The 27,726-nt window shown below is 42.8% G+C and overlaps 2 protein-coding genes across 3 annotated transcripts in view; both read left to right on the top strand.

Moving 5' to 3' along the window:
* Nucleotides 1-904: 904 nt before the first annotated feature.
* Nucleotides 905-17,917, top strand: sap30bp (SAP30 binding protein). Of its 2 annotated transcripts, none has more exons than XM_034196772.1 (6): nt 905-1,617; nt 10,247-10,338; nt 13,125-13,237; nt 13,326-13,384; nt 15,687-15,777; nt 17,085-17,917. In XM_034196772.1, the coding sequence occupies exons 1-6, from the start codon at nt 1,555-1,557 to the stop codon at nt 17,261-17,263; spliced, it is 597 nt and encodes a 198-aa protein (XP_034052663.1). In that variant the 5' UTR covers nt 905-1,554; the 3' UTR covers nt 17,264-17,917. The 2 variants fall into 2 exon arrangements, with proteins under 2 accessions (XP_034052663.1, XP_034052662.1); XM_034196771.1 differs by having other exon boundaries at nt 907-1,617; nt 15,675-15,777.
* itgb4 (integrin, beta 4) overlaps nt 4,347-27,726 on the top strand; it is a gene marked incomplete in the record, with an annotated part of 78,305 nt that continues 54,925 nt past the window's right edge. Inside the window, 1 exon segment of the mRNA XM_034196773.1 lies at nt 4,347-4,358.

Genomic DNA, 27,726 nt, shown 5'->3' on the forward strand with positions numbered 1-27,726 from the left:
ACCTGTTACAATTCTTATTATACCCATGTTACTCCATGGTTACACTCTTATTATACCCGTTACACTCTTATTATTACCCATGTTACTCCATGTTACACTCTTATTATACCCATGTTACACTCTTATTATACCCATGTTACTCCATGTTACACTCTTATTATACCCATGTTACACTCTTATTATACCCTGTTACACTCTTATTATACCCATGTTACTCTTATTATACCCATGTTACACTCTTATTATACCCATGTTACACTCTTATTATACCCATGTTACACTCTTATTATACCCATGTTACTCTTATTATACCCATGTTACACTCTTATTATACCCATGTTACACTCTTATTATACCCATGTTACACTCTTATTATACCCATGTTACACTCTTATTATACCCATGTTACTCTTATTATACCCATGTTACACTCTTATTATACCCATGTTACCTCTTATTATACCCATGTTACTCTTATTATACCCATGTTACTCCATGTTACACTCTTATTATACCCATGTTACTCTTATTATACCCATGTTACTCTTATTATACCCACACCGTTACACTGTTATTTGGCCATATTAAACATGGGCACAGTCTGTCAAATGCCTGTTTCCCCCACGGTTTCAAAACCTGTTTAAGTAAAAACACTAAAAGGTAGGATTAATGGTGCCCTTATTTGGGCTAGCATTTAGCTCAAACTGTAACAATATTTATGACAAAACACAAAAAATCCCGTTCACCTAAAAGACAACGCTTCAGAAAAGCATCTGCTCATGTCCCGTCAAGTTCGTGTACACACACACACACACACACACACACACACACACACACACACACACACACACAGCCCTTATACACACATGGTGATTGATGGCTCTGATTTGGTTGTTTAGTGTCACTGAAGTATTCCTGGCCCGCAGACAGAGAAAGTGAAGCAGCAAAACAAGGGCTGGGTCGAAGGGAGGAGGTGAGGATCCTCCCTTCTCACCTCCTCCCTCCTCACCTCCTCCCTCGTCCTCCTCACACGCCCCAGCAGCCCCTCCCTGCTCTCAACACACACACACTCCTATAAACCAGTTGAAATGTCAATTGATCTAAAAAAAAAAATCCCTTATTTAAAATACAAAATAAGACATTGGGCTTAAAACAGCTTTGAAAATCATGCAAACATGTTTCCATATTGCAGATATTGTGCCTCCCTAATGTTCCTCTGTTTCTACTATCAGTCTTTTCTTAGGTAATCCTCACTCTGCATGTAAAGGCATGCTCAAGGGGGAAGTCTCTGAAGTGAAAACATATACGCATGTAAAGACATGCCATTAAAACATGTCTAACGTATACAATGTGCTTTAAGATTTGAGAAACAGAGGACGATGAAAAACAGATGACAGTTCCTGTAAAAACAAATCCAAATATCGTGCCGTATCGTGCCGTATCGTGCATACCCTACTTTTTGAAATACTGATTTGTATTGTATTTGTACAACAACAACTCCTCACGTTTGTATGTGTCTCTCCTTCAGCTCTTTTCTCGGAGAAAGTGAGGAACATGTCCCCCGACGCCATCAGAATCCCCCCCGAGCCGCCGGGACGCTGCTCCAGCCAACTGCAGGTACACACACACACACACACACACACACACACACACACACACACACACACACACACACACACACACACACACACACACACACTGACTTACACACCTCCACCTGCTGACTTACACACACCTCATCCTTTAAAGCAGGGGTGGGGAACCTTTTTCGTCTCAAGGCCCATTTCAATTTTTTCAACATCCTCCGAGGGCCGTACAAATTATTGACCTCTGCTTAAAAATCACAGCCCATTCAGTTGGCCTTTCTTTCATTCTGTGCAAAGAAAAAGCAACCTCTGAATCCAGATATCTTGCCATGACTCGTGCAAGGTGTGGCATGACCACCACACAGAAAGATATGGACACAAGATGTGTGCAAATGTATTTAGTTTCCTATCCATGTGAACATGATTTAAGTGGGGGGGGACCTAACCTCCTCTAGGGGGGTCCTTACCTCCTCCAGGGGGGACCTAACCTCCTCCAGGGGGGACCTAACCTCCTCTAGGAGGGACCTAACCTCCTCTAGGAGGGACCTAACCTCCTCCAGGGGGGACCTAACCTCCTCCAGGGGGGACCTAACCTCCTCTAGGAGGGACCTAACCTCCTCTAGGAGGGACCTAACCTCCTCCAGGGGGGACCTAACCTCCTCTAGGAGGGACCTAACCTCCTCTAGGGGGGTCCGGTCCCCCGGGAAGATTTTTTTTTAAAATATTGAAGTTAAAAGCATCAATCTGGTGCACTTTGAGAGCAACATAGGAGCTCTATGGAAACATCTCTCAACACCCAGATGAAACAGAACTGTAAACAGATTTACTTTTTCTTTATGGATATTTTACAAATCACTCCTCTTTCAAACTGTATTCTTGTTTATGAATAACATTACTGTCATATAGTATTTTATACCTGTTTACTTTATTCTCTTGTTTTTTTATAACTATAATGATCATATAAAGATGGGCATTTACCTCACTGGTTGGAGAAAAAGCTTCTTATATTCGTTAGCATAGCTAGCTAACCAGATGCTAATAACAACAAAGTTATTGACTGTATGACAGATGAACAGATCGCCACTGGGCTTTCAACTAAAGACACAGCCACGCACAAACTGCGGCATGTGTACGGATTTATGGGTACTGCAATTTTTGAATTCCCGGAGCGGTGTTCCGGTGCTCTCCGTCAGAACTGCATCCCTGTCAGACGAGACATACACCACGTGATGACACGTGTTGTGTTCAAGGACCATGACCGTTGCCAGGAAAAGCAGGCACTCACTTGTTTAATTATTTTGCGGTCTAGATTTCTTTAATTTTTTGCGTGTGTTTATAAATTACCTCGAGGGCCAAACCAAATGGTCTCGCGGGCCGTATACGGCCCGGGGGCCGGAGGTTCCCCACCCCTGCTTTAACCCTCTGGAGTCTAAGGGTATTTTCTCGATTTTTAGACGTTTTCTTAAATCACCTTTTAAATGTATTTCTTCTAAAATGGCACCCATGTGTTACATATCAAAATGTTCAGGACAATCTCTAGTATTGCTATATATGCAAATTACTCATCTTAGAGCACTGTTTGATGAGATAAGTAGCTCAAAAGCTTAAAATTTGACATCCGATTTTCGGAAAATCTTCAAAACTCTTGTGAAAACACAAATTTACTCATGTGATCGAATTGTTTTGGTGTTTTAGATTTGTTTACCAAAGTCTTAGGATTACAAAAGTAGTGAAATATTTGAATTACACTGTATATAAATGTGTTATTCATGTATAAAATGAAATTTTATAAATTCGCATTCTGAGTAAAACAGCTGTCAATCACTCTACTTTCACCACAGCAGGGGCTGAGATATATCAGGACTGAATGACTTCATAATACATAACAAGGTTCATGTGATGTGTACAAAAAAAAGAATTGAGCATTAGAACTTTTTTTTTCAACCAACAATTTATTATAATACCAACAATGTATATAAATATAACTGCAAAATCTCACTATTTACAATATTGAACATCAGAACTTTTTTTCCTTCAACCAACTATTCATTATACACTGACAAAATGATCCTTCCTCCAGTAGTCCAATACATTGTCCAGTTTCAGCAGCCCCATGTATTTATAGAAATCCTCTACAGTCAAGTCAGTCCATTTGTAGGTTTTACCCTTTCCCATCTCCTGTGCAGCCCGCTTGTTTGTGTTGGTACAGAGTGTCTGTACTGTTAGTGCACTGAAGAACAGCTTGAACAGGTCAAGGGGTTTGTTTGATACTGTTGAGCTGAGCTGTGGCCCGGGTGTGCGAGCAGGTTGAAACCTGGAGATAGGGGGAGCAGTGTCAGGGTCTTCGCCTGTCTTCCAAGACAGTGGAGCTGGCTGCTGTGCAGGTGGGGGTGATGGTGCATGGGCAGCTGGTGGCTGTGTGGGAGGTACGTGTGCTCTACGAGACCTCTTTGCTGTCCGGGTTGATGGTGATGGCTGTGGCTGTGGTGGAGCTGAGGTGTATCTTGACCTCGTCGCAGGCAGAGATGGAGGCAGCTGTCGTGATGCTGGTGCTTGGTGGGGATGGCAGTGGTGAAGGCCCTTGATCCACGGTAGATCTCAACATGGTGGCAGGCACAGCTGGAGGCTCCTGGATAAATGTCATCTGTGGGCCGCTAGGCCCAGGCAGCTGTGAAACCTCTCTGTAAAACAAATACAAATTGTGGGACAATAATTATTACGAAGTTCCAAACACACACACACACACACACACACACACACACACACACACACACAAATGGCAGGCACACATATAAATAAATTAAATGTCTCCGTTGTGGGACAAATAAAGGATTATCTCATGCATCTACACATGTAACCTTACTTATACACACCAAAATAACGTTTACACATAAAGTTTATCACAGACACACGTGTAAATAAGTCTATGACAAAGTCTCATCTGTACAGAACAGTATGATCAAATAAAATACATGTCTATAAATGTCTCCGTTGTGGGACGAATAAAGGATTCTTTTTATTCATCTACACATGTAACCTTACTTATACATGCCAAAATAACGTTTACACATAAATAACATTTACACAGAGTAAACGTTTACTAATCAAGAGTCTATTTTGTCCCGAGAAAAAGTTCATGAGGGGAAAATAAAAAGGTTGATAAATCCATTGTTCATTTTCGCGGTACTCCTCACAAAATGGCAAATGCACTACAAGTTATATTTACACTTACCCCTCCTCAAATGGATCCCTGCTGTCCCTGTATTCTTCAGAAGAAGAAGAGTCGAAGCCTTCAGGTTCTGATGAGCCATCTTCTTCACTGCCGCTCGCAAAAATAAAATCCAGGGCGTCCGCAACGGTAAAGTTCCTTGGAGCCATTTTCTCTATCTTCTTCACAGACTAAAAGACTGAAACTGATGGGAGACAACTGTTATATGTTTTTTTATTGGTGGGTAGGTCCTTAGATTTCTAGAGTGTCCATTGGTCATTTCAGACCGACATGGCTGCCGGCCGGCCGAGATGTCCTTGACTGACACACAAATCCACCAATCACACACAGTGTAACGCCGAATCAAGCTGCTTTGAGCGGCAATATTGGCTGCTGTGCCCTGGGTACAGTCTCACAGGAGATACTCTTGAAAAGCTACGATTCTAGCGATTCCGCAGATATCTGAATCATATTTATACTCCTTACAAGCGAAAATCTATGATTAAATACGTAAATAATGTGCACCGACTCCAGAGGGTTAAAGGTCTCCTATCATGCAAAACTCACTTTCTGATGTCTTCTCTACATCACCGTGTGTCCCCGGTGTGTCCCCGTGTGTCCCCGGTGTGTCCCGGTGTGTCCCCCGTGTGTCCCCGGTGTGTCCCCGGTGTCCCCCCGGTGTGTCCCGGTGTGTCCCCCGTGTGTCCCGGTGTGTCCCCGGTGTGTCCCCGGTGTGTCAGGAGACTCTCAAAGTGTCAGAAACAAACCCCTCTCTCTTCTCCTCCGTACCCACGTCTCTAAAAACGGGGATCAACGGAGCTGATCCAGATTTGCTGCGTCATGACCACATTACTAAAATGTGGGCGGGCTTTACCCCCACGGGCCAATCAGAACCGTTGCTGTCAGAAACAATGAGACGTGGAAGTAATATGGTCTGTGTTCCCATTAGCATGCTAACACTCAGAGCTAACCTGTGCTGGAGAGAGTGTGTGTGAAGAAGCAGGAAGTCAAAAGGAAGTCACCTCGTGGTAAACCTGAGAGAGAGAAAGAGTTTGAGCTCCATCCTGTTTCAGAGAGAATCCTTGATGTGGTTTTAAAGCTACAGACCCGAGTCATCTCTTTAGTAACAGGCTGAAATAGAGGGGGGTGAGGCTAGAATGACCTGGTTGGTATTTTGAAACCTATAATATATGCCTAAAAATAGTGTTCTAGGATACCTTTAACTTGCACACACTTCCACCTTTTGGAGGAGTTTTTCAAACTAAAAGCCCCCTCATCCACAGACTAGTCATCTCAGTGTCTAAATAACCCGTTCTCCTTACCAAGTGAATCATTTTCCCTCTGGGTAGGAATTAAGTTCTGGTGGCAACATAAATCCCGAGACGCGCCCCTGTAATTAAACCAGAACATTAAATCTTCTTTAAATTTCACTTCTCTCTCTTTGCTTTGCATAAGCTGCAATAAGGTTTGTTCTGTGAGGATCAGAGGCAGGTCAGGACACACGGCTGGGACTGATTCAGAGTGTTAGTAATCTCAATAAAAGCAGAGCCGCACCTTTAGAGATGATCACCTTCTGATTCACCTCCAGCAGGAACACTCTGGATATCCCTGCCCCGAAGACACATGCTTAACGCTGCTGACACATCTGCTCATTGTTTGCTGAAATGCATCAAACCTATGATCAGAAGGGAGAAGAGAAGGGAGAGAGAAAAGAGAGGAGAGAGAAAAGAGAGGAGAGAGAAAAGAGAGGAGAGAGAGAGAGAAATATATTTGCGAGTTGCATATGAACCTATGATATGAACTCATAGCCGGCCCGTAGCCCTGGCGTAATAGATGTTCGCCTAGGGCGCCAGATCTGTGGAGGCGCTGCGCTGGCAGCTCTGGGAGGGAAACAAACATTTTTGACCGTTGGGGCTCATCCTAATTTTCGGCCTTGATGTAACGATATTATAATTAAGAAAATGTAACACCCTTTTCACCCCGGGTACACGTTTCATTTGCCCTGTACGATGGGCGCTGTAAGTGATGAAAGTGGGGGATGTTGGCTTATCTGGCGCCCGCAGCTCACAGCCAAAGTGCGAGTGAGTGAGTGAGCGAGGGAGAGAGGGAGAGAGGGAGGGTGCACCGGTACCGGCGCTGTTGTTATTAGCATCTGGTGCTAGCTGCTCTAACGGAAGAAGAAGATGTTTCTACAGTGATGTGGAGGGAAGAGTCCTCTCCAGTCAGACTGAGAGGCTGATAACTACAGCTCAGTGAGGTAAAGGACTCTGAGTGTTTAGATAGTTCACTTTAGTCTAAGTTCAAACGGTTTGGTCACAATTTATGTAAACACATATTTCCAAGGCACTCCTTTATAATTATTGGGATAAACAGGTTTGAAATCATTCCAATGTATACTATAGGACAGTAACCAAACATATCCTTTAAAACTGGAGAGATAAAAAAATGCATAAATAAATAAATGTTAAGGTAAAATAAGATATGAATGAACAACACAAATAAAATAAGTTACATTCATTTGTTATTGGCTATGGTAGGTTATTGGTTATGTTCACATACTTATTTGATTACATCCTTGTCTAAGATGACAACAGAGACTTTCTGTTGACTTGTGGATGCAAGCAGCTAATCACAGACTCAACCAGAGAGGAAGAAGTAGGCCTACGTCATCACCTACCATGTCTGACAGCTTGTAGGATTACTGGTCGTGCTAATGTTGTCTTGTGTTCATCTCTGCATGTGTGTTCTGTGTTCACCTCTGTGTGTGTGTTCTGTGTTCACCTCTGCATGTGTGTTCTGTGTTCACCTCTGCATGTGTGTTCTGTGTTCACCTCTGCATGTGTGTTCTGTGTTCACCTCTGTGTGTGTGTTCAGTGTTCACCTCTGTGTGTGTGTTCAGTGTTCACCTCTGCATGCGTGTTCTGTGTTCACCTCTGCGTGTGTGTTCTGTGTTCACCTCTGTGTGTGTGTTCTGTGTTCACCTCTGTGTGTGTGTTCTGTGTTCACCTCTGCATGTGTGTTCTGTGTTCACCACTGCATGTGTGTTCTGTGTTCACCTCTGCATGTGTGTTCTGTGTTCACCTCTGCATGTGTGTTCTGTGTTCACCTCTGCATGTGTGTTCAGTGTTCACCTCTGCATGTGTGTTCTGTGTTCACCTCTGTGTGTGTGTTCTGTGTTCACCTCTGCATGTGTGTTCTGTGTTCACCTCTGTGTGTGTGTTCTGTGTTCACCTCTGTGTGTGTGTTCTGTGTTCACCTCTGCATGTGTGTTCTGTGTTCACCTCTGCATGTGTGTTCTGTGTTCACCTCTGTGTGTGTGTTCTGTGTTCACCTCTGCATGTGTGTTCTGTGTTCACCTCTGCATGTGTGTTCTGTGTTCACCTCTGCATGTGTGTTCTGTGTTCACCTCTGTGTGTGTGTTCTGTGTTCACCTCTGCATGTGTGTTCAGTGTTCACCTCTGCATGTGTGTTCTGTGTTCACCTCTGCATGTGTGTTCTGTGTTCACCTCTGTGTGTGTGTTCTGTGTTCACCTCTGCGTGTGTGTTCTGTGTTCACCTCTGCATGTGTGTTCTGTGTTCACCTCTGCATGTGTGTTCTGTGTTCACCTCTGCATGTGTGTTCAGTGCCGTGTTTCTGGCAAATAAAGATCCCCTCAAAAGTTACGGTTTATTTCATTTTAAGGATGAGCACCAAGCAACATCTCCAGGTGCTCCTTTGAGAACCAGGGCAAAAAAGTTATGTGCACCCCTGTATATAGCGCTTTACCCATTCACACAGAGCAGTGCACCTGACTCTAGGACCTGACATTCTCACACCGTTGGCCATCGGGAGAAACTCAGGGTTCAGTATCTCGCCCAAGGATACATCGACATGTTGACTGCATGGGCTGGGATCGAACCCACACCCTTCTGGTTGAAAGACGACCGCACTCCCTCGCAGCCGCAGCAAAACTATGCGTGTTTACTCAAAACAGGCCTTTACAATAGTCAAACAAAAGAGGCAAAACTCAAATCAAATAATAAACAACTTAGTCCTAGGCTTGTATAACTTTAACGGTTAAAAACGGTGCCTCGACGGCGTCTTCACACAGGTTGCCCATCTGTCTTTTTAGAGGCTGGTGGGAATTGTAGTCCTTCATACGGTCTTGACTACAGATCACAATTAGATGGCACTGGCTCTAACATATACGTAAACGCAGATTAGTTGGACGTCTTAATGCATTGTGTTCAGCAACAAACTGCAAATGTAAACAAAACCTTGTCTTTTTTCCCTCCAATAACTCATTTCTAATATGTTTTCTTCATAAAGCAATTCAAAGTGCTTTTAAAAAAAACATGTATTAACAGCAATAAGACAAAATGCAACAAAAACACAATTAAAATTATTTGAAAAAAAAACATGCAGAAATGTTAGGGCTGTCAAACGATTAAACATTTTAATCAGATGAATCACCATTCGAACTATGTCCAAAATATGCCATTTCTTGATGTATATTGTTGGGAATGGAAAGATAAATGAAAGAAGGCGGATATATCCATTTAACATACAGTATGTTTATTATAACATTGTTCTGTGTGTCAAAATGAAAGAAGCCCACACACCTATCAATCATCAAACCGTGGGGTCTTAATTCATTACGTGTTGATTTCTATCAACACGTAATGTTGTATCGATGTATAGAGATGCAGCAAAAGTATTCTCCGTCGGGACTTCCTGCAACAACACCACGCCGTTATCTTGATTCTGATTGGCCAGAAGACATTATCAAAGATGTTCTATTGAGAAGACGATCACTACGTGACAAAAGTTTTCAAAACCGTTTCTAGTCTTCGGTATTTCCAGACAAGTGGCTGAAATCAATCTGACTAACTGCTGTCTGTGCAGTTTACTCCGCAGACTTTATTTTGCTTACTTTAACATCATTTTTCATGGTGGGGCTAAGCCATCTCTTGGTATGGGTGTAGCCTACCCCAGCCATACCCTGCCGCTGCCACTGGTGGCACGTATGGGGGCGGGCCATTCTGTATGCGTTATGCGTTAAATATTTCAACGCAATTAATTTAAAAAATGAATTACCGCCGTTAACGCGATCATTTTGACAGCACTAGTATATAAAAAAAGACAGTTTTAAAATAGATTTCCTCAACCACTTGTTATTATATATTACATTATATTTGACAAGAAGTTGGCAGATATTTCCCATTTCAGCAGCGGTCCCTCCTTCCTGTTCTCATGTGAGCTCACTCATGACTTCTGCCAGCTCTCTGAGTTGAACCTGGTCGTCAAATATTTCCCCAATGCATCAGAAACCGCTTTTCTACAATAGCTCCATTCACGGCCGTCACGTGCAGGTTCTGTTTCTCTGCAGACATCGACACGGTGTCCTGCCAAATGTGCTAGGGTGGAGGAAGATAATTTGATGACCTGTTTGTTTTGTTTGTTTTGAAACAGGACAAGATCCACAAGCTGTACGAGAGGAAGCTGCAGGGAGACTTCGACACAAACAACCACATCCAGAAGAAGAAGGAATTCAGAAACCCCAGGTATGCACTCGACTGAGGAGACGACGATAAAAAATGACCTAGTTAGGAGGTGAACGGCCAGATGGTGTCCACATAATCGCTTACATACCATAATGCTTCAATGTCAGGTATTACGTTCCCTCCTAGACTACGGGTACAGAGGGAAGTAACGGTGTATGTAGTGTCTCTACTTTAAAGAGTCCTCTCCTGATGATGTTCAGGTGTATATCAGTATGTAGTGTCTCTACTTTAAAGAGTCCTCTCCTGCTGATGTTCATGTGTATATCAGTATGTAGTGTCTCTACTTTAAAGAGTCCTCTCCTGATGATGTTCAGGTGTATATCAGTATGTAGTGTCTCTACTTTAAAGAGTCCTCTCCTGCTGATGTTCAGGTGTATATCAGTATGTAGTGTCTCTACTTTAAAGAGTCCTCTCCTCTGATGTTCAGGTGTATATCAGTATGTAGTGTCTCTACTTTAAAGAGTCCTCTCCTGCTGATGTTCAGGTGTATATCAGTATGTAGTGTCTCTACTTTAAAGAGTCCTCTCCTGCTGATGTTCAGGTGTATATCAGTATGTAGTGTCTCTACTTTAAAGAGTCCTCTCCTGCTGATGTTCAGGTGTATATCAGTATGTAGTGTCTCTACTTTAAAGAGTCCTCTCCTGCTGATGTTCAGGTGTATATCAGTATGTAGTGTCTCTACTTTAAAGAGTCCTCTCCTGCTGATGTTCAGGTGTATATCAGTATGTAGTGTCTCTACTTTAAAGAGTCCTCTCCTGCTGATGTTCAGGTGTATATCAGTATGTAGTGTCTCTACTTTAAAGAGTCCTCTCCTGCTGATGTTCAGGTGTATATCAGTATGTAGTGTCTCTACTTTAAAGAGTCCTCTCCTGCTGATGTTCAGGTGTATATCAGTATGTAGTGTCTCTACTTTAAAGAGTCCTCTCCTGCTGATGTTCAGGTGTATATCAGTATGTAGTGTCTCTACTTTAAAGAGTCCTCTCCTGCTGATGTTCAGGTGTATATCAGTATGTAGTGTCTCTACTTTAAAGAGTCCTCTCCTGCTGATGTTCAGGTGTATATCAGTATGTAGTGTCTCTACTTTAAAGAGTCCTCTCCTGCTGATGTTCAGGTGTATATCAGTATGTAGTGTCTCTACTTTAAAGAGTCCTCTCCTGCTGATGTTCAGGTGTATATCAGTATGTAGTGTCTCTACTTTAAAGAGTCCTCTCCTGCTGATGTTCACGTGTATATCAGTATGTAGTGTCTCTACTTTAAAGGAATGCTCCACTCATTAGATAATTAATCAAAACTTCAGTATTTAGTGAAACATTATGTTTAAACCATACCCTGAAGAAATGAGCGATATTCCCCGGTAAATAATGATTTTATAGCTCTTTTTGATCAAAACCTGTATATTCCGTCAGGCCGCTGCCATTTTGCCCATTTTCAGTAGTCACGTGATGGTCGTGACGTCATCCATGCGTTCACTTTGTAAACACACGAAAACATGGAGTATTTGAGTTCGGACTCGTCAGCCGAGGAAGAAGTTTTGAGCAATATGAAGAGATTGGAAGGGGGAATTCAGCCATACAGGTTCGAGCCTACTTAGTACTACTTAGTAGATACAAGGATTTTGATTACTAGATATGTATGCATGTAGTACCACCCTTGCTAGCGATTCCCTCTCTAGTTTAGCATACTCAGCCTCGTTGTCCCTGGCCCTGGAACCACGATTTTATGGGGCCGTAAAAACTGGGGGGAAATACCCACTAGCCGGTACTACGCTATATGGAAAGGCCACCAAAAACTGGCCTGGCCTGGACGATAAAGGACGTTTGAACGGGGCTACCCGCTGTAATGGAAATGCGCCATAACATACCTTATTCTTACTCCGAGCACTACTTCTGGTCCTCCGTCGCTTCACACTTGCAGAGGGCGATTTCTCAACTGGCCGAACTGGTGTCCTGGTCGGTGATGACACCAGAAAGACCGATGGTACTGCATCTCCATTAAGTAATGGTTGTTCAATAAATCCCATGTTATGTTTTATCATACTCTCAGAGTAGTCGTCCGGAAACTTGAAATGTTCGCTGCATACATGCGCCTGTGGATCTTTCGGTTCGGGCCGGCCACATTTCGCTAGCCACTGCCTCCGAACGTACTTCCTACGCTTACCTTTTGGCAACAGATGGAACCGAGCATTCCGTGGATTGTTCCTATCAGAATTGTGGCAATGTTTCGCGATACAATGAGGCATATTTGAAGAGAGTAACTACAGTAAAGAACATGAACATCAACGTGTCCTCGAAACCAAACGCATGGTTTACGTCACGTCCGGTAAAATGGCGCCGCCCACAGGGTTGATGTTATTTCGGTAATTAATCCGTTTAAAATCACTGATAATGTCATCGGATAAAAACAAAAAAAAAGAAGACTGGCAGAGACTGGTCTGTTTTATCGGATGATAATTATTTAAAAATGAGTGTCATGAGCATACCATTCCTTTTAAAGAGTCCTCTCCTGCTGATGTTCAGGTGTATATCAGTATGTAGTGTCTGGTTGTTCCTGGCCCTAGAACCACGATTTTATGGGGCCAGAAAAACTGTGAATTAGGACCCGCTAGCCGGTACTAGGCCAAGTGGAAACGCAACCAAAAACGGGCCCCGCACGGCTCGGCACGCTTAAAGCGAGCAACCCGCTGCAGTGGAAACGCGCCATTAGTCTCCTTCATGATAAAGACATATAGTGACGTTGCCGATGTTCAAAATAACAAACCACTTTTTCTTTGTTGTTTTTTTGTCCAGCATTTACGAGAAGCTCATTCAGTTCTGCAGTATAGACGAACTGGGAACAAATTACCCGAAAGACATGTTCGATCCCCACGGCTGGTCGGAGGACTCGTACTACGAAGGCTTGGGTAAGCTCAATAAAACCTTCATCGTCTTCACATTTTTGAGCAACTCAACGTGACAAACACTCATCGCTTCTGTGTCTTATCCCTGCAGCCAAATCTCAGAAGGTGGAGATGGACAAACTGGAGAAAGCCAAGAAGGAGCGCACCAAGGTGAGTTTAAAAACAACAACAATAAGAGCATTTTAAACATTTTTTTGTGTCTGCGTCAAGGGCAAGTCTCCACCAGCTGAGGTTAGGTTATTTACTTTCCGTCAGACTTACGAAGAATTCCACATTTGCCAAGTTCTGCTCTCGTAACTGCAGCGGCCCGTACGTGTTTTTCACACCTTGTGTAGATTTTAAAACACCTGAGTATGTCTTTATTTTGCCAGATAGATCCTGCTGACTAATCGTTGAGAGGTGAAAGAATCGTACGGTAGAAACTAGACGTGAATGAACACGTTCCCTCAGGATCAGATTTATTATTCTCTGCTGTGAAGGTATGCAGGCAGGAGCAAACTGAAGGGATAGTACAGAGGCTTTAAAGAGTCCCTATCAGTATGTAGTGTATCTACTTTAAAGAGTCCTCTCCTGCTGATGTTCAGGTGTATATAGTGTCTCTACTTTAAAGAGTCCTCTCCTGCTGATGTTCAGGTGTATATCAGTATGTAGTGTCTCTACTTTAAAGAGTTCTCTCCTGATGATGTTCAGGTGTATATCAGTATGTAGTGTCTCTACTTTAAAGAGTCCTCTCCTGCTGATGTTCAGGTGTATATCAGTATGTAGTGTCTCTACTTTAAAGAGTCCTCTCCTGCTGATGTTCAGGTGTATATCAGTATGTAGTGTCTCTCCTTTAAAGAGTCCTCTCCTGCTGATGTTCAGGTGTATATCAGTATGTAGTGTCTCTACTTTAAAGAGTCCTCTCCTGCTGATGTTCAGGTGTATATCAGTATATAGTGTCTCTACTTTAAAGAGTCCTCTCCTGCTGATGTTCAGGTGTATATCAGTATGTAGTGTCTCTACTTTAAAGAGTCCTCTCCTGCTGATGTTCAGGTGTATATCAGTATGTAGTGTATCTACTTTAAAGAGTCCTCTCCTGCTGATGTTCAGGTGTATATCAGTAAGTAGTGTCTCTACTTTAAAGAGTCCTCTCCTGCTGATGTTCAGGTGTATATCAGTATGTAGTGTCTCTACTTTAAAGAGTCCTCTCCTGCTGATGTTCAGGTGTATATCAGTATGTAGTGTCTCTACTTTAAAGAGTCCTCTCCTGCTGATGTTCAGGTGTATATCAGTATGTAGTGTCTCTACTTTAAAGAGTCCTCTCCTGCTGATGTTCAGGTGTATATCAGTATGTAGTGTCTCTACTTTAAAGAGTCCTCTGCTGCTGATGTTCAGGTGTATATCAGTATGTAGTGTCTCTACTTTAAAGAGTCCTCTGCTGCTGATGTTCAGGTGTATATCAGTATGTAGTGTCTCTACTTTAAAGAGTCCTCTCCTGCTGATGTTCAGGTGTAGATCAGTATGTAGTGTATCTACTTTAAAGAGTCCTCTCCTGCTGATGTTCAGGTGTATATCAGTATGTAGTGTCTCTACTTTAAAGAGTCCTCTCCTGCTGATGTTCAGGTGTATATCAGTATGTAGTGTCTCTACTTTAAAGAGTTCTCTCCTGATGATGTTCAGGTGTATATCAGTATGTAGTGTCTCTACTTTAAAGAGTCCTCTCCTGCTGATGTTCAGGTGTATTTCAGTATGTAGTGTCTCTACTTTAAAGAGTCCTCTCCTGCTAATGTTCAGGTGTATATCAGTATGTAGTGTCTCTACTTTAAAGAGTCCTCTCCTGCTGATGTTCAGGTGTATATCAGTATGTAGTGTCTCTACTTTAAAGAGTCCTCTCCTGTTGATGTTCAGGTGTATATCAGTATGTAGTGTCTCTACTTTAAAGAGTCCTCTCCTGCTGATGTTCAGGTGTATATCAGTATGTAGTGTCTCTACTTTAAAGAGTCCTCTCCTGCTGATGTTCAGGTGTATATCAGTATGTAGTGTCTCTACTTTAAAGAGTCCTCTCCTGCTGATGTTCAGGTGTATATCAGTATGTAGTGTCTCTACTTTAAAGAGTCCTCTCCTGCTGATGTTCAGGTGTATATCAGTATGTCTCTACTGGGACATGTCTCCATGCTGTAATGTTGCTGCAGCACTTCTTTTCACCCTCTGTCTGAAACCAGAGCCCAGTCTGCTCTGATTGGTTAGCTGGCCGGCTCTGTTGTGATTAGTCCACCTCATAGAGATGTCCCGCCCCTTTGCCTATCACTAAGATGTGTTGAAGCTTAGCCAATAGGAGCACTAGTGTAGCATAGTGAAGTCTTAATACATAATACATAATAATAACAGAGACCTATGTGCCCTTGATGCGGTTGTTGTTTCAAAATGGTTTCACATAAAACAAAACTTTTATAGTATTCAGTGTGTTTCACAGATTGAGTTTGTCACGGGGACGAAGAAGGGCAACAACCCCTCGAACACCGCGGCCTCCACCAACAGCAGCAACACCTCCACCACGTCTACAGGTAAACATCCAACACAACAACGCAGATAAATCACCTGGCCTGACGTTTGAGTTCACTGTCCTTTTAAGTCCATCACATTTAAAGAATGTTTTAAGTCCCTAAATAATTAAATCCATATCTTATTTGCATCTCAGAAGAAGAGCGTTTTGTTGACTCACATATTTTGTTGTTTTTGTCCCGGTAAAAACGTCCTGGACATCTGGATCTTACAGAGACAAGCGTGTTACGTTAGCATTTAGCTCGTAGCCCCTTTCTCCTATTTTACAGAAACACAAACGTAGTGAATTTCTATTTCTGCTTTTAATGAGTGGGTCTGTTTGTTTTTGAGAGAATAAGATCTTTGTGGATAATTCGGCATCAGAAAAATAAACTCCTGAACAACTGGATCTTATTATTAGAGGAACAATTGTTAGCTTTTAGCTCGTAGCCCTTACGCCCAGTATCCCATGAAAATTACACATTTTTATCTTAAAAACTGCTTTTTTTCAGTGTTTAAACCAGTTTTACTTACAACGTCTGTTAGTTTTGGAGAGAGGGGCTCTCTGTGGATGATCCAGTTAAAAGATCCTGAAAAATAGTTATAAGAACAGATAAGATGGACCTTTATTAATCTCCGTGGGGAAATTCGGTAGTTTAAATAGCAACAGGGTGAGAATGAAAAACAGGACAGCACAGATCACACAAAATTAAAGATTAATAAAATCTAAAATAAAATGTTATATACAGTTAAAGGTGGGGTAGGTAAGTTTGAGAAACCGGCTCGAGATACACTTGTTATATTCCATGGAATGCTCTGAACATCCCGATAGCAATGAATATCTGAAGTGCTTTGAAGCCGTGGCGCTGTAAAAAACACGACCAATCATCTGAGCCGGCTAAAGTAACTGGATGGCCTACCTGCCTGTCAGCCTTCCATCTGGGCACAAACTTATCTCGTGCCCTCATTGGTCATGTGCGCGTTCGTGTGTGTTGGGGGAGGGGCTCTGTGAGGAAGAGGCAGATTTGTTCCGGCTGTGTATTTTCAAATTCTAGCCACTCGAGCTGGTTTCTCCAGAATGACCTACCCCACCTTTAAGTTAAAATAAGAAATGAATTAATTGAACATAAATGTTATTGTGAAAACAATAGCTAATGCTAACCAGGAGAAGCTAACTGCAATGATACGCTACGCCATTATTGTGTTGTTGTGCTGTTATTGTTTTGATGGCCAACTAACAGCAGAAAAATACATATTAGAAGCCCTTAATCATCCCTTCCTGTTCCTTCCTGATCTCACGTGAATCCCTCCTGTGTGTGTTTGTCCTCAGAGGCCCAGAAGAGGAAGAGTAAATGGGACTCGGCGATCCCCGTGACTCTTTCCCAGCCCGCCGCCATCACCACCAGCTCCTCGTTACCGGCCGTCGTCTCCGTCACCACCACCGCCAGCGGCACCAAGACCACCGTCATCTCCGCCGTGGGAACCATCCTGAAGAAGGCCAAGCAATGATCTCCACTACAAGAAGAACAGGAAGCTGCAACACCTGAGTGTAGGGCTGGGAGATGTGAGGAAAACTCAGATATCGGGACGTTTTCGGACTTCTATCGATATTTGAGTCACAAAGTGATTACACGATGGAAATGTAGATAAAAGCTCATCAGTAATGTGGATTTTTACTCTCAAACCATGAAAAAACACCTCTTACGATATCTTAAATCCATCTATGTTATCCATTCTTGTATCCAGATGTCGAGATAACATCGGTGTGTTTCCCAGCCCTTCCCTGTGCTCATTATAAATGTGAGAAAGATCAGAAAGCAGACGAATGACAATATGGACTCTCAATGTACGTTTTTTTACCAACCAACCAACCAACCAACACCCTCACATCTAAAGACTATCTCCTGGATTGTATATCTTCATTTGAAAGTGACATTTGGAGAAAATTCGGACTTTACTTACTGTATTTAGTTTTGTTCCAGTATTTTCTCCCTTACTTAGCGGTTTTATGTCATTGTAGTCGAACATGTGCATCATTTATTCAGATTCCCCCCCCCCCATCATATGCATATTGACTGACCTGTTGGGTAACACTTTTTTTAGCTTGTACATATTTGATGATAAGGTGAATAAATGGATCAGTTGTTGCCTTTTCTGTTGGATTATTACCGTCGGTTTTTGTCTTTTCCACGAATATTTATGAGCTTTTTACTAAGATACTATAAGATGGACCTTTATTTATCCCTGTAGGGAAATTCAGGAGTTTAAAGCACATCAACAGAGTGTGAGTGAAAGTTACAAAATATAAAGTAACTGATAAAACAAGATATCACAACAAGGTAAACGTTGATAATTAGTACTAATGATTACTTGTGTTCACAGAAACAGGTTTGCATCCAGTTTCAAAATAGCCTCTGTTGTCATAACGTTTTAATAAAGCTTTACTTTCTTTGTGTTTTATCATAAAAGTTAAGGGTTGTCACACAATTACATTTTTATTTCCCTTTAAATTACCTCAGTTAGCATTAGCTGTTATCTCTGTTATCTAGCCAAATACTAAACGCAGGTTATCATTTTAATAATAATTCTTGGTATATCTTTTATTGATTTTCCAAGTGCTCAAAGTGCTTTACATGAAATATATCACCCATGTAATTCATCAATGCTGTGGACAAACCCACAGGAGCGATTTAGGGTGAAGGGTCTTGCCAGAGGAGACACTCAATGTATCCTCCGTTAGCATTAGCTCTGTTATTTAGCCGTTAGCAGGACTGTGCTGCCTAGTGTCGGCTAACAGCTAACTAGCTCTTATCCTGCTTATTTTAACACTCAATATTCTCACGAGACAATGTAATACCAATAATAGATGGTATACAAAGTCTTTCATTAAAAAACGGCCTTAACCCTTGTGTGGTGTTCGGGTCAAATTGACGCGATTTCCATTTTCAATGAATAAAAAAATTCGGGGCTTATTTATTGTGAAGGACATGTGGAATTGTTTTTATTTTTTTCCACTTGTGAAAAAATGCCCATCCCATGTATGTCCTTCATAAGAGGTTCGGGTCAATCTGACCCGGATACAATACCAGGACAGACAGACAGAGAAACACACACAGAAACACACACACACACACACACACAATTGTATGCACAGAGAAGCTGTTTGATCCTGTTTTCCCTTGATCTTTACCCTTTGTAGTGTGTACACAAAACTATCCTAGAACATTATAAACATTTTAGATCTTCCAGAAATGTATAAACATTTTAAATGTTCTCGCACTGTCCCCCCTCGCACCTGCATGCTGGAGGAGGGACTAAACAGAGACATAACCTCAGTGTAGTAACAGTGTAGTGCAGAACTACAATTATCTACCAGCAAAATGGCCAAAAGATATTCTGCTCAGAGCCTTGGAGCTAATACTGGATGAGAGTGAGTGGAATGCATTAGAGGAACACGGTGAAGTGGGACAGGAAGACATTTCTGAAGATGAAGATAATGTGGAGGTCAACTCAGAATTTTACAGCAAATTGGAAGATGAACTTGACTCATAGCCATCTGCTGGAAGACCCCCACAGTCAGCTTCTGAAGGACCCCCACAGTCAGCTTCTGAAGGACCCCCACAGTCAGCTTCTGAAAGACCCCCACAGCCAGCTGCTGGAAGACCCCCACAGCCAGCTGCTGAAGGACCCCCACAGTCAGCTTCTGAAAGACCCCCACAGCCAGCTGCTGGAAGACCCCCACAGCCAGCTGTGAGGTCTGTGGACCCTCAAAGGACTCCAAGACACAGACTATATGCAGCAACTGCAACAAGTACATCTGTGCTATACACAGGAAGAAGTTCTGCACATCATGTGTTTCCTAAACGGACCTGCCCATTGATCACATGATGTGTTTCCTAAACGGACCTGCATTGATCACATGATGTGTTTCCTAAACGGACCTGCATTGATCACATGATGTGTTTCCTAAACGGACCTGCCCATTGATCACATGATGTGTTTCCTAAACGGACCTGCTCATTGATCACATGATGTGTTTCCTAAACGGACCTGCCCATTGATCACATGATGTGTTTCCTAAACGGACCTGCCCATTGATCACATGATGTGTTTCCTAAACGGACCTGCCCATTGATCACATGATGTGTTTCCTAAACGGACCTGCATTGATCACATGATGTGTTTCCTAAACGGACCTGCCCATTGATCACATGATGTTCTGCAGCGTCGGATATTCTGTATTTTATGAATAGTGACTGTTAATTGTTTTAATTTGCTTTGTGTTTATATCTGTTCTGTCATTTATATGGATGTTTCATTCTCTCTATATTTCACAGCCAAATACTTTTGGATGTGGTTCTTGTTCCAATTGCTGCTAAATGGCTTTATTTCCTTCAGGGCTTTGATTATTATATGACAGATTAACAATAATAAACATTAATGAAAAACATTTTCATTAACATTAGTCCTAGAAAAGCATGAGCAAAATGTAAACCTAGTTTTTATTACAGTGTATTTTTTTTAACATAAATAAAAAATGTATCACAAAAAACGATGGACACTTCCATTGCATTTGATCCAGCAAAGAGTATATTAAAAAACTATCATATATTTCATTTATATTGTTGGGGAATGAGTTAAAGACTATATATATAAGGAATTGTGCATGTTGAATTTAGTTCTGTATTTTTTTTAAAACCCTGAAATATGTCCCGGGTCAATTTGACCCGAACATTACCAAAGGGTGCGAAATGTGAACATAACACAAGGGTTCATAACATCTATTTTGTTTACCTAATGTGTGATCCAATGGGTTTCAAGGATATTTTTACTGATATTGGTAAAGACTACTAAAGGTCTGTTCCCTAATGGAAATTAAAAGACACACCTCCCTTTTTATTGGGACACACACACACTTCTCTTTTCTCAGGGTTTGCATGTGTGGTCCAGGTGGAGGTTTGAACATCTGACCCCACAGCGATGCGTTCAGGGGTCATCGTGCTTCTGAAGCTCCACCCGGGGTTAAAGTGGACAGTGTGAGTAATTAAAATATTTGAAAGACTTGTTTACTTTCACAAGCTGCACATATTGTTTTATACCCTTTCACACTGAGATGGGGAATGAGGGTGCAGCCTTTAACTAAACAACAACTTCAACTATATGTTGATCATACTTTTCTACTTTTACTTGAGGAACATTTTTAATTAAGGACTTTTACTGTAACAGAGTATTCCTACACTCTGGTACTTCTACTTTTACTCAAGTACAAGATCTGAGTACTTCTATTTTTACTCAAGTACAAGATCTGAGTAATTCTACTTTTACTCAAGTACAAGATCTGAGTACTTCTACTTTTACCCAAGTACAAGATCTGAGTACTTCTACTTTTACTCAAGTACAAGATCTGAGTACTTCTACTTTTACTCAAGTACAATATCTGAGTACTTCTACTTTAACTCAAGTACAAGATCTGAGTACTTCTACTTTACTCAAGTACAAGATCTGAGTACTTCTACTTTTACTCAAGTACAAGATCTGAGTACTTCTACTTTTACTCAAGTACAATATCTGAGTACTTCTACTTTTACTCAAGTACAAGATCTGAGTAATTCTACTTTTACTCAAGTACAAGATCTGAGTACTTCTACTTTACTCAAGTCCAAGATCTGAGTACTTCTACTTTTACTCAAGTACAAGATCTGAGTACTTCTACTTTTACTCAAGTACAAGATCTGAGTACTTCTACTTTTACTCAAGTACAATATCTGAGTACTTCTACTTTTACTCAAGTACAAGATCTGAGTAATTCTACTTTTACTCAAGTACAAGATCTGAGTACTTCTACTTTACTCAAGTCCAAGATCTGAGTACTTCTACTTTTACTCAAGTACAATATCTGAGTACTTCTACTTTTACTCAAGTACAAGATCTGAGTACTTCTACTTTTACTCAAGTACAAGATCTGAGTACTTCTACTTTACTCAAGTACAAGATCTGAGTACTTCTACTTTTACTCAAGTACAAGACCTGAGTACTTCTACTTTACTCAAGTACAAGATCTGAGTACTTCTACTTTACTCAAGTACAAGATCTGAGTACTTCTCCCTCCTCTGCTAACATACTTATCTTAGAAAGTCACATTTTGACAAACAATAAGTGTCCTCTGTCCTCATCACCCCTCTGTCCTCCTCACCCCTCTCTGTCCTCCTCACCCCTCTGTCCTCCTCACCCCTCTGTCCTCCTCACCCCTCTGTCCTCCTCACCCCCCTCTGTCCTCCTCCCCCCTCTGTCCTCCTCACCCCCCTCTGTCCTCCTCACCCCTCTGTTCCCTCCTCACCCCTCTGTCCTCATCACCCCTCTGTCCTCCTCACCCCTCTGTCCTCCTCACCCCTCTGTCCTCCTCACCCCTCTGTTCCCTCCTCACCCCTCTGTCCTCATCACCCCTCTGTCCCTCCTCGCCCCTCTCTGTCCTCCTCACCCCTCTGTCCTCCTCACCCCTCTGTCCTCCTCGCCCCTCTCTGTCCTCCTCGCCCCTCTGTCCTCCTCACCCCTCTGTCCTCCTCACCCCTCTGTCCTCCTCGCCCCTCTCTGTTCTCCTCACCCCTCTCTGTCCTCCTCGCCCCTCTGTCCTCCTCACCCCTCTGTCCTCCTCGCCCCCCTCTGTCCCCCTCACCCCTCTGTCCTCCTCGCCCCTCTCTGTTCTCCTCACCCCTCTCTGTCCTCCTCACCCCTCTGTCCTCCTCACCCCTCTGTCCTCCTCACCCCTCTGTCCTCCTCACTCCTCTGTCCTCCTCGCCCCTCTGTCCTCCTCGCCCCTCTGTCCTCCTCACCCCTCTGTCCTCCTCACCCCTCTGTCCTCCTCGCCCCCCTCTGTCCTCCTCACCCCTCTGTCCTCCTCGCCCCCCTCTGTCCTCCTCGCCCCTCTGTCCTCCTCGCTGCACACTGAGGCAGATTTATTGGTGGGAAAAGAGAGGCCATTACAGGCCGTGAATGAACCCACTGATCCGAAAAGTGCAGTTTTTGTAAATGGTGCGAGGAGCGGAGCGGAGAGAGGAGACTTTTCCTCTGCATGCAAACACAAGAGCTTTTCATTCTCATTCCTCTGATTGTTTGTGTTTCCTTTCAGCCGCTCTCCTCTTGCAGATTCTGAGGTAACTGCAGCGGGTCCTTACTGTACTGCATGTCTGTGAGAAGATCCAATACTCGGATGTATTCATATTTAACTTCAGTTTTCCAAAGTGTAGGAAACAACAGATCAATTGAGTAAACTTTTTTTTTTAATCTTAATCTTTGAAATGAGGTTATTTGGTGCAATTTGGGGATTTATTCGTATTTATTTTGACTTTCTACATTGAAATAAAGTTGCTCCCAAGTGTAGGAAACAACCTTTAATTGAGTTGTATTTGAACTAAATCTTCTAAATTGGGCTCTGTGGTGCAGGCACTGATTTCAAAAGTTAAACACATACTCAGAAAGTTTGCCATTTGCTCGAAAATGCAAATTAAAATCAATATCTTCAAATAAGTCGCAGTTGATTTGCATATAAGTGTCGACGTTTAATCAATATTGTCTCAATGTGCCAACTTCCCCCTCACATATATTACAGTAAAGGAGGGGTGTGTGTATTTCACTTTAATATTTTCTAGTGACCTTTCTCATACTCTTATTACTTTCATAATAATGTTCATACTATTTCTTATTTCTCTTCCTGTGTTTACATACTCACCAAAGCAAATTCAAACCTACTTGGCGAAAAACTGCAGCTTTAGGATGAATTTTAAGGATTTTATTTATTTGAATTGTTTGCACAACAAACCCAACCGCTAACAAATGATAAACAGTGCAGTAAGAGGCAATTAAATAACCTTATAACATAAATAAGGTTAAAAATCACAATTCTAGATCAATAAAACAAGAAATTGCCTAAATAAAAAATGCAAACTTTAAAAAAAACATATAGCCTACTTAAAATCTTAAGAAAGCAACACTTTACAAAAGCCCTAACACATATAAAATGCCACTGTCTGGAAGTCTTTACCCAACCTATGTCTAGTGGCCGATTATGCATAATACGTGCGTTCACACCGCAGTACTTTTCCCACTTTAGTTCTGAAATGTCTCGTTCACACCAAAAAAATCCGGAACTAAAATTAGTTCATGAGAACCTTTTCACCCCCTTTTCCGTCCCTGCTAGAGAGCAGGGACTTTTGTGGGAGAACAAGGTTCTTGTGTCTGATTGGCTGGAAGGATTACAAACCACGCCCCGTAAAACTCCCAAAAGGTTTTGTGAAGCCGCCATTTTATTATCCTCGCATTAGCATTATTAGCATTAGCATTAGCCCAGCGCAGAAACGCAGATAGACTAATTTATGGCAACACAAAAGAAAACATGGGAGCGGTGGAGATGAGGAGGTGTCGGCGTTCTGGCGGCCTTCCCCCACTCCGGGGACTCCGGGTGGCAGTATACGCCGTGAAGTGGTTTGCGGCCTGCCAGTAAACCCGAAGCAGAAGAAGAAGAAGAAGAAGTGACGTCAGCGGCTTCATTTGACTAATCCTCCCCAGGGACTTATTCCGGTGTGAACGCGATCTGAACTAAGTTCTGATGAACCTTTGTGGGAAAAGTACTGCGGTGTGAACGTGCCTATTGTTCAAAGGCCAGTTAGCCCACGAGGAGAATTTGAGTATTGACTTGCGTACATTTAAGAAATCCAGATGCATCGTTCCATTCAAGTGCTTTATTCTAAAGTGCAATGGATCAGCTGGCGGCCCACTACCGACTTGCAACATTTGCATTGAAATGAAGATCAGCGCAAGTTCTTTCAGGAAGACTGGTACACATTCACTTCGCAGCTGCTTATAATCAGCTCATCACGGGCTTCCTGCTAACCTATTACATTCACCTCAATCTCAGCAGCCAATCAGTGTGCTGCAGCCAAACTTTAAAATGGTTCTCCTCTCTCCTGCAGTCAGTTGTGATTTCAGGTGTTCATGCTGCCGACATACCCGTTTCAGACCCTCGTAGCAGATATCAAGCAAGAGCTAGAGGAGAAGACCTCCATCGGCAGAAACACGGGTACGTCCCGGCATAAGCGCACAAGCCGATCCGGTATCAGAACGGAGTCGAGGCCCCTCGATCAGCTGATCCGCGAACACAGGCCCTCTACGCCACATTCAATCTACGCCGCATTCAATCTACGCCGCATTCAATCTACGCCGCATTCAATCCCTCCCAGGAAATTGAACCAGCAGATAAGTGACGTTTATCCGTGTTCACAGCACGTTTACGCGATCGCCTCCGTGTCTCATCAGATTCGTATCTCGGCGCCCCTTTAAGTGTTGGGGCCGTCCGGATAAAAAAATTATATATTTATAAAATGAATAAATATAAAAAATATTCATGCATATAGCTGGAGGTGGTGCAAACCGTGCTTGCTTCATGCGATCCCCTCCCTCTGGTACCTCAATAGCAGACCTCAGCTAAGGTCTCAGTGCACACTTTTCCGTCATAAGGAATGGATGCAATATAAAGAACTCATGAGCGTATGTCTCTCACAGCAATGAGTCACTCACTCAGCTCACGTTTTAATCATCTGCAGAGTACCTTCATTGCATTACATTATTCATTAATCAGCACTTCTCCAGAACGGTTTCATCTAATTGGATCCCTGTCCTGTTCATTCTCTGTTTTATAATGATGAACGCATGCCCTATCCCATCTGCACTGGCTAATCAAAGACTCTTAAACTCCTACGGTAAGCTATGCATATAACTGGTGGTGGTGGCATCCTTCTAAGATAATGTTTTACCACATGCTATGCCTCTCCCACTTATCCCAGCAGACTGCCTGAGCCATCAGAAGTCCTGCTCCATGCAATAGTCAGTATCACAGGCAGCTCATCCCATCCTATGTTCCTTCTCTCTCCGCGCACATTCCTGTCTAACCCTTGCTTGCTTCCCAGTTTAGACTCGTCGCATCACGTAAGGTAAGTACATGGCCACATTCAGCGCAGCACTACTATCATATCACTCTCGGATATTATGGTAATGAGTCATTGCATCGCATCATTCGTTTTTGGGGTTTCTCTTTTCCGCAGTCAGGCTCCTTATCTACATCATTTATATACATGTCTGCCTCACTGCATACATCTCGGTCTAAATCCTCAATCCTGTCTCAGCAGAATCCATGCCACCTGGTAAGGTCAAATCCTTCGTCAAGTGGGCTGCATCCCCCCTTTAGATATACCATTTCAGGATCGGGTCTAATTGCCAAAGACATAACATTGATCACATGACATGTGTCAATAAATGTTCTTTAAACAAAATGAAGTCCCTCCTGATTGAACTGAAGCTCAGCGCAAGTTCTTTCAGGAAGACTGGTACACATTCACTCCGCAGCTGCTTATAATCAGCTCATCATGGGCTTCCTGTTAACCTATTACATTCACCTCATTCTCCAGCAGCCAATCAGCGTGCTGCAGCCAAACTTTAAAATGGTTCTCCTCTCTCCTGCAGTCAGCGTGATTTCAGGTGTTCCTGCTGAGGCCCGCCTCCTCCCCATCCACCTCCTTTCATCACATCCAGTGCCAGGAGAGCCAATCCAAAGACCTCATCACACCTCCTCATCAAATCCAGATCTTCAGCATCATCACCAGTGGCTAGACCCCGGGGGGTTCCCCAGTGGCGGTTCTAGACCAATTTGACTGGGGGGGCCACTGGGGGGGCCAGTTATTTTCTGAGGGGGACTCAATAAATGCAGGACGAAAAAGAGAACTAGACGGTATGAAGTAATTGCGCATAAGAAAACAATGCAATACAGTTATTGGTATTTGTTTCAGTACACTTATTTATTTCAGATAGATCTTATAGTTATTACTGTTAGCTTCAGCTTAAGTTATAGTGCAATGTTTGCACTAACACCATATTTATATAAAAATAAAGGCAATGAACAGTTACATCTCTACTCTACATAAGGGTGTCTGCACAATCTCACATTACAGCAACAAAATCCTGCGGTTTTTGGCAAACCGAGTACCAGAGAATATACATTAAAAAAAAAAAAAAAAAAATGCATTGTTAGAACCGCCCCTGGGGTTCCCTATTTGCTCACGGCTGCATTTCCCCCTTTAGATATACGATTTCAGGATCGAGTCTAATCGCCAAAGACTTCACATTTATCACATGACATGTGTCAATAAATGTTCTGTAAACAAAATGAAGTCTCTCCTGATTGAAATGAAATAAACAAACAAAACCCACAGGATGTGTGCGGTCAAAAACTTGTTACGACTTCCTGCGTCATTTATTCTCGAGAACGCACACTACGTTCTGCTTTCTATAAATAATAACACAACATAAAACTAGAGCAGTCCATAAACAAAACAAAACGTTACAGAAACGGTATCATTATAATTCATAGTTATTCAGTTCATTAGAGTTAACTTGAAAAAAAAATGGGGTAAAGCCTGCGAGCTAGTTCAGGCAGTGAACTCGAGCACCGATGATACATTACTGCGTGACGCACCTCGTCCCTCTAACAACCAACCAAACACATTCTCCTAAACATGCCGCTCTATTGAAGCTGCCAGGTCTTCCTGCCTCTGCCTCGCTATGCTGCTGCTGTGTTTCATGTTGCTGCTGCTCGCCTGCCCCACCACCACCCCAGCTTCCACCCCAGCTTCCACCCCAGCCCACCCCAGCTTACACCACCACCACCACCCCAGCTTTCCACCCCAGCTTCCACCCAGCTTCATACCCCAGCTGATCACACCCACCACCCACCACCCCAGCTTCCACCCCATGCTTCCCACCCAGCTTCCACCCCACCACCACCCCAGCTTCCACCCCACCACCCACCCAGCTTCCACCCCAGCTTCCACTCCCAGCTTCCCACCCTCCAGCTTCACAACCCAACCACCACCCCAGCTGCCTACCCACATGCTTCCACCCCAGCATTCCACCCCAGCTTCCACCCC

This window comes from Gymnodraco acuticeps, unplaced genomic scaffold (genome assembly GCF_902827175.1).
Source record: "Gymnodraco acuticeps unplaced genomic scaffold, fGymAcu1.1, whole genome shotgun sequence".
Taxonomy (NCBI): Eukaryota; Metazoa; Chordata; class Actinopteri; order Perciformes; family Bathydraconidae; genus Gymnodraco; species Gymnodraco acuticeps.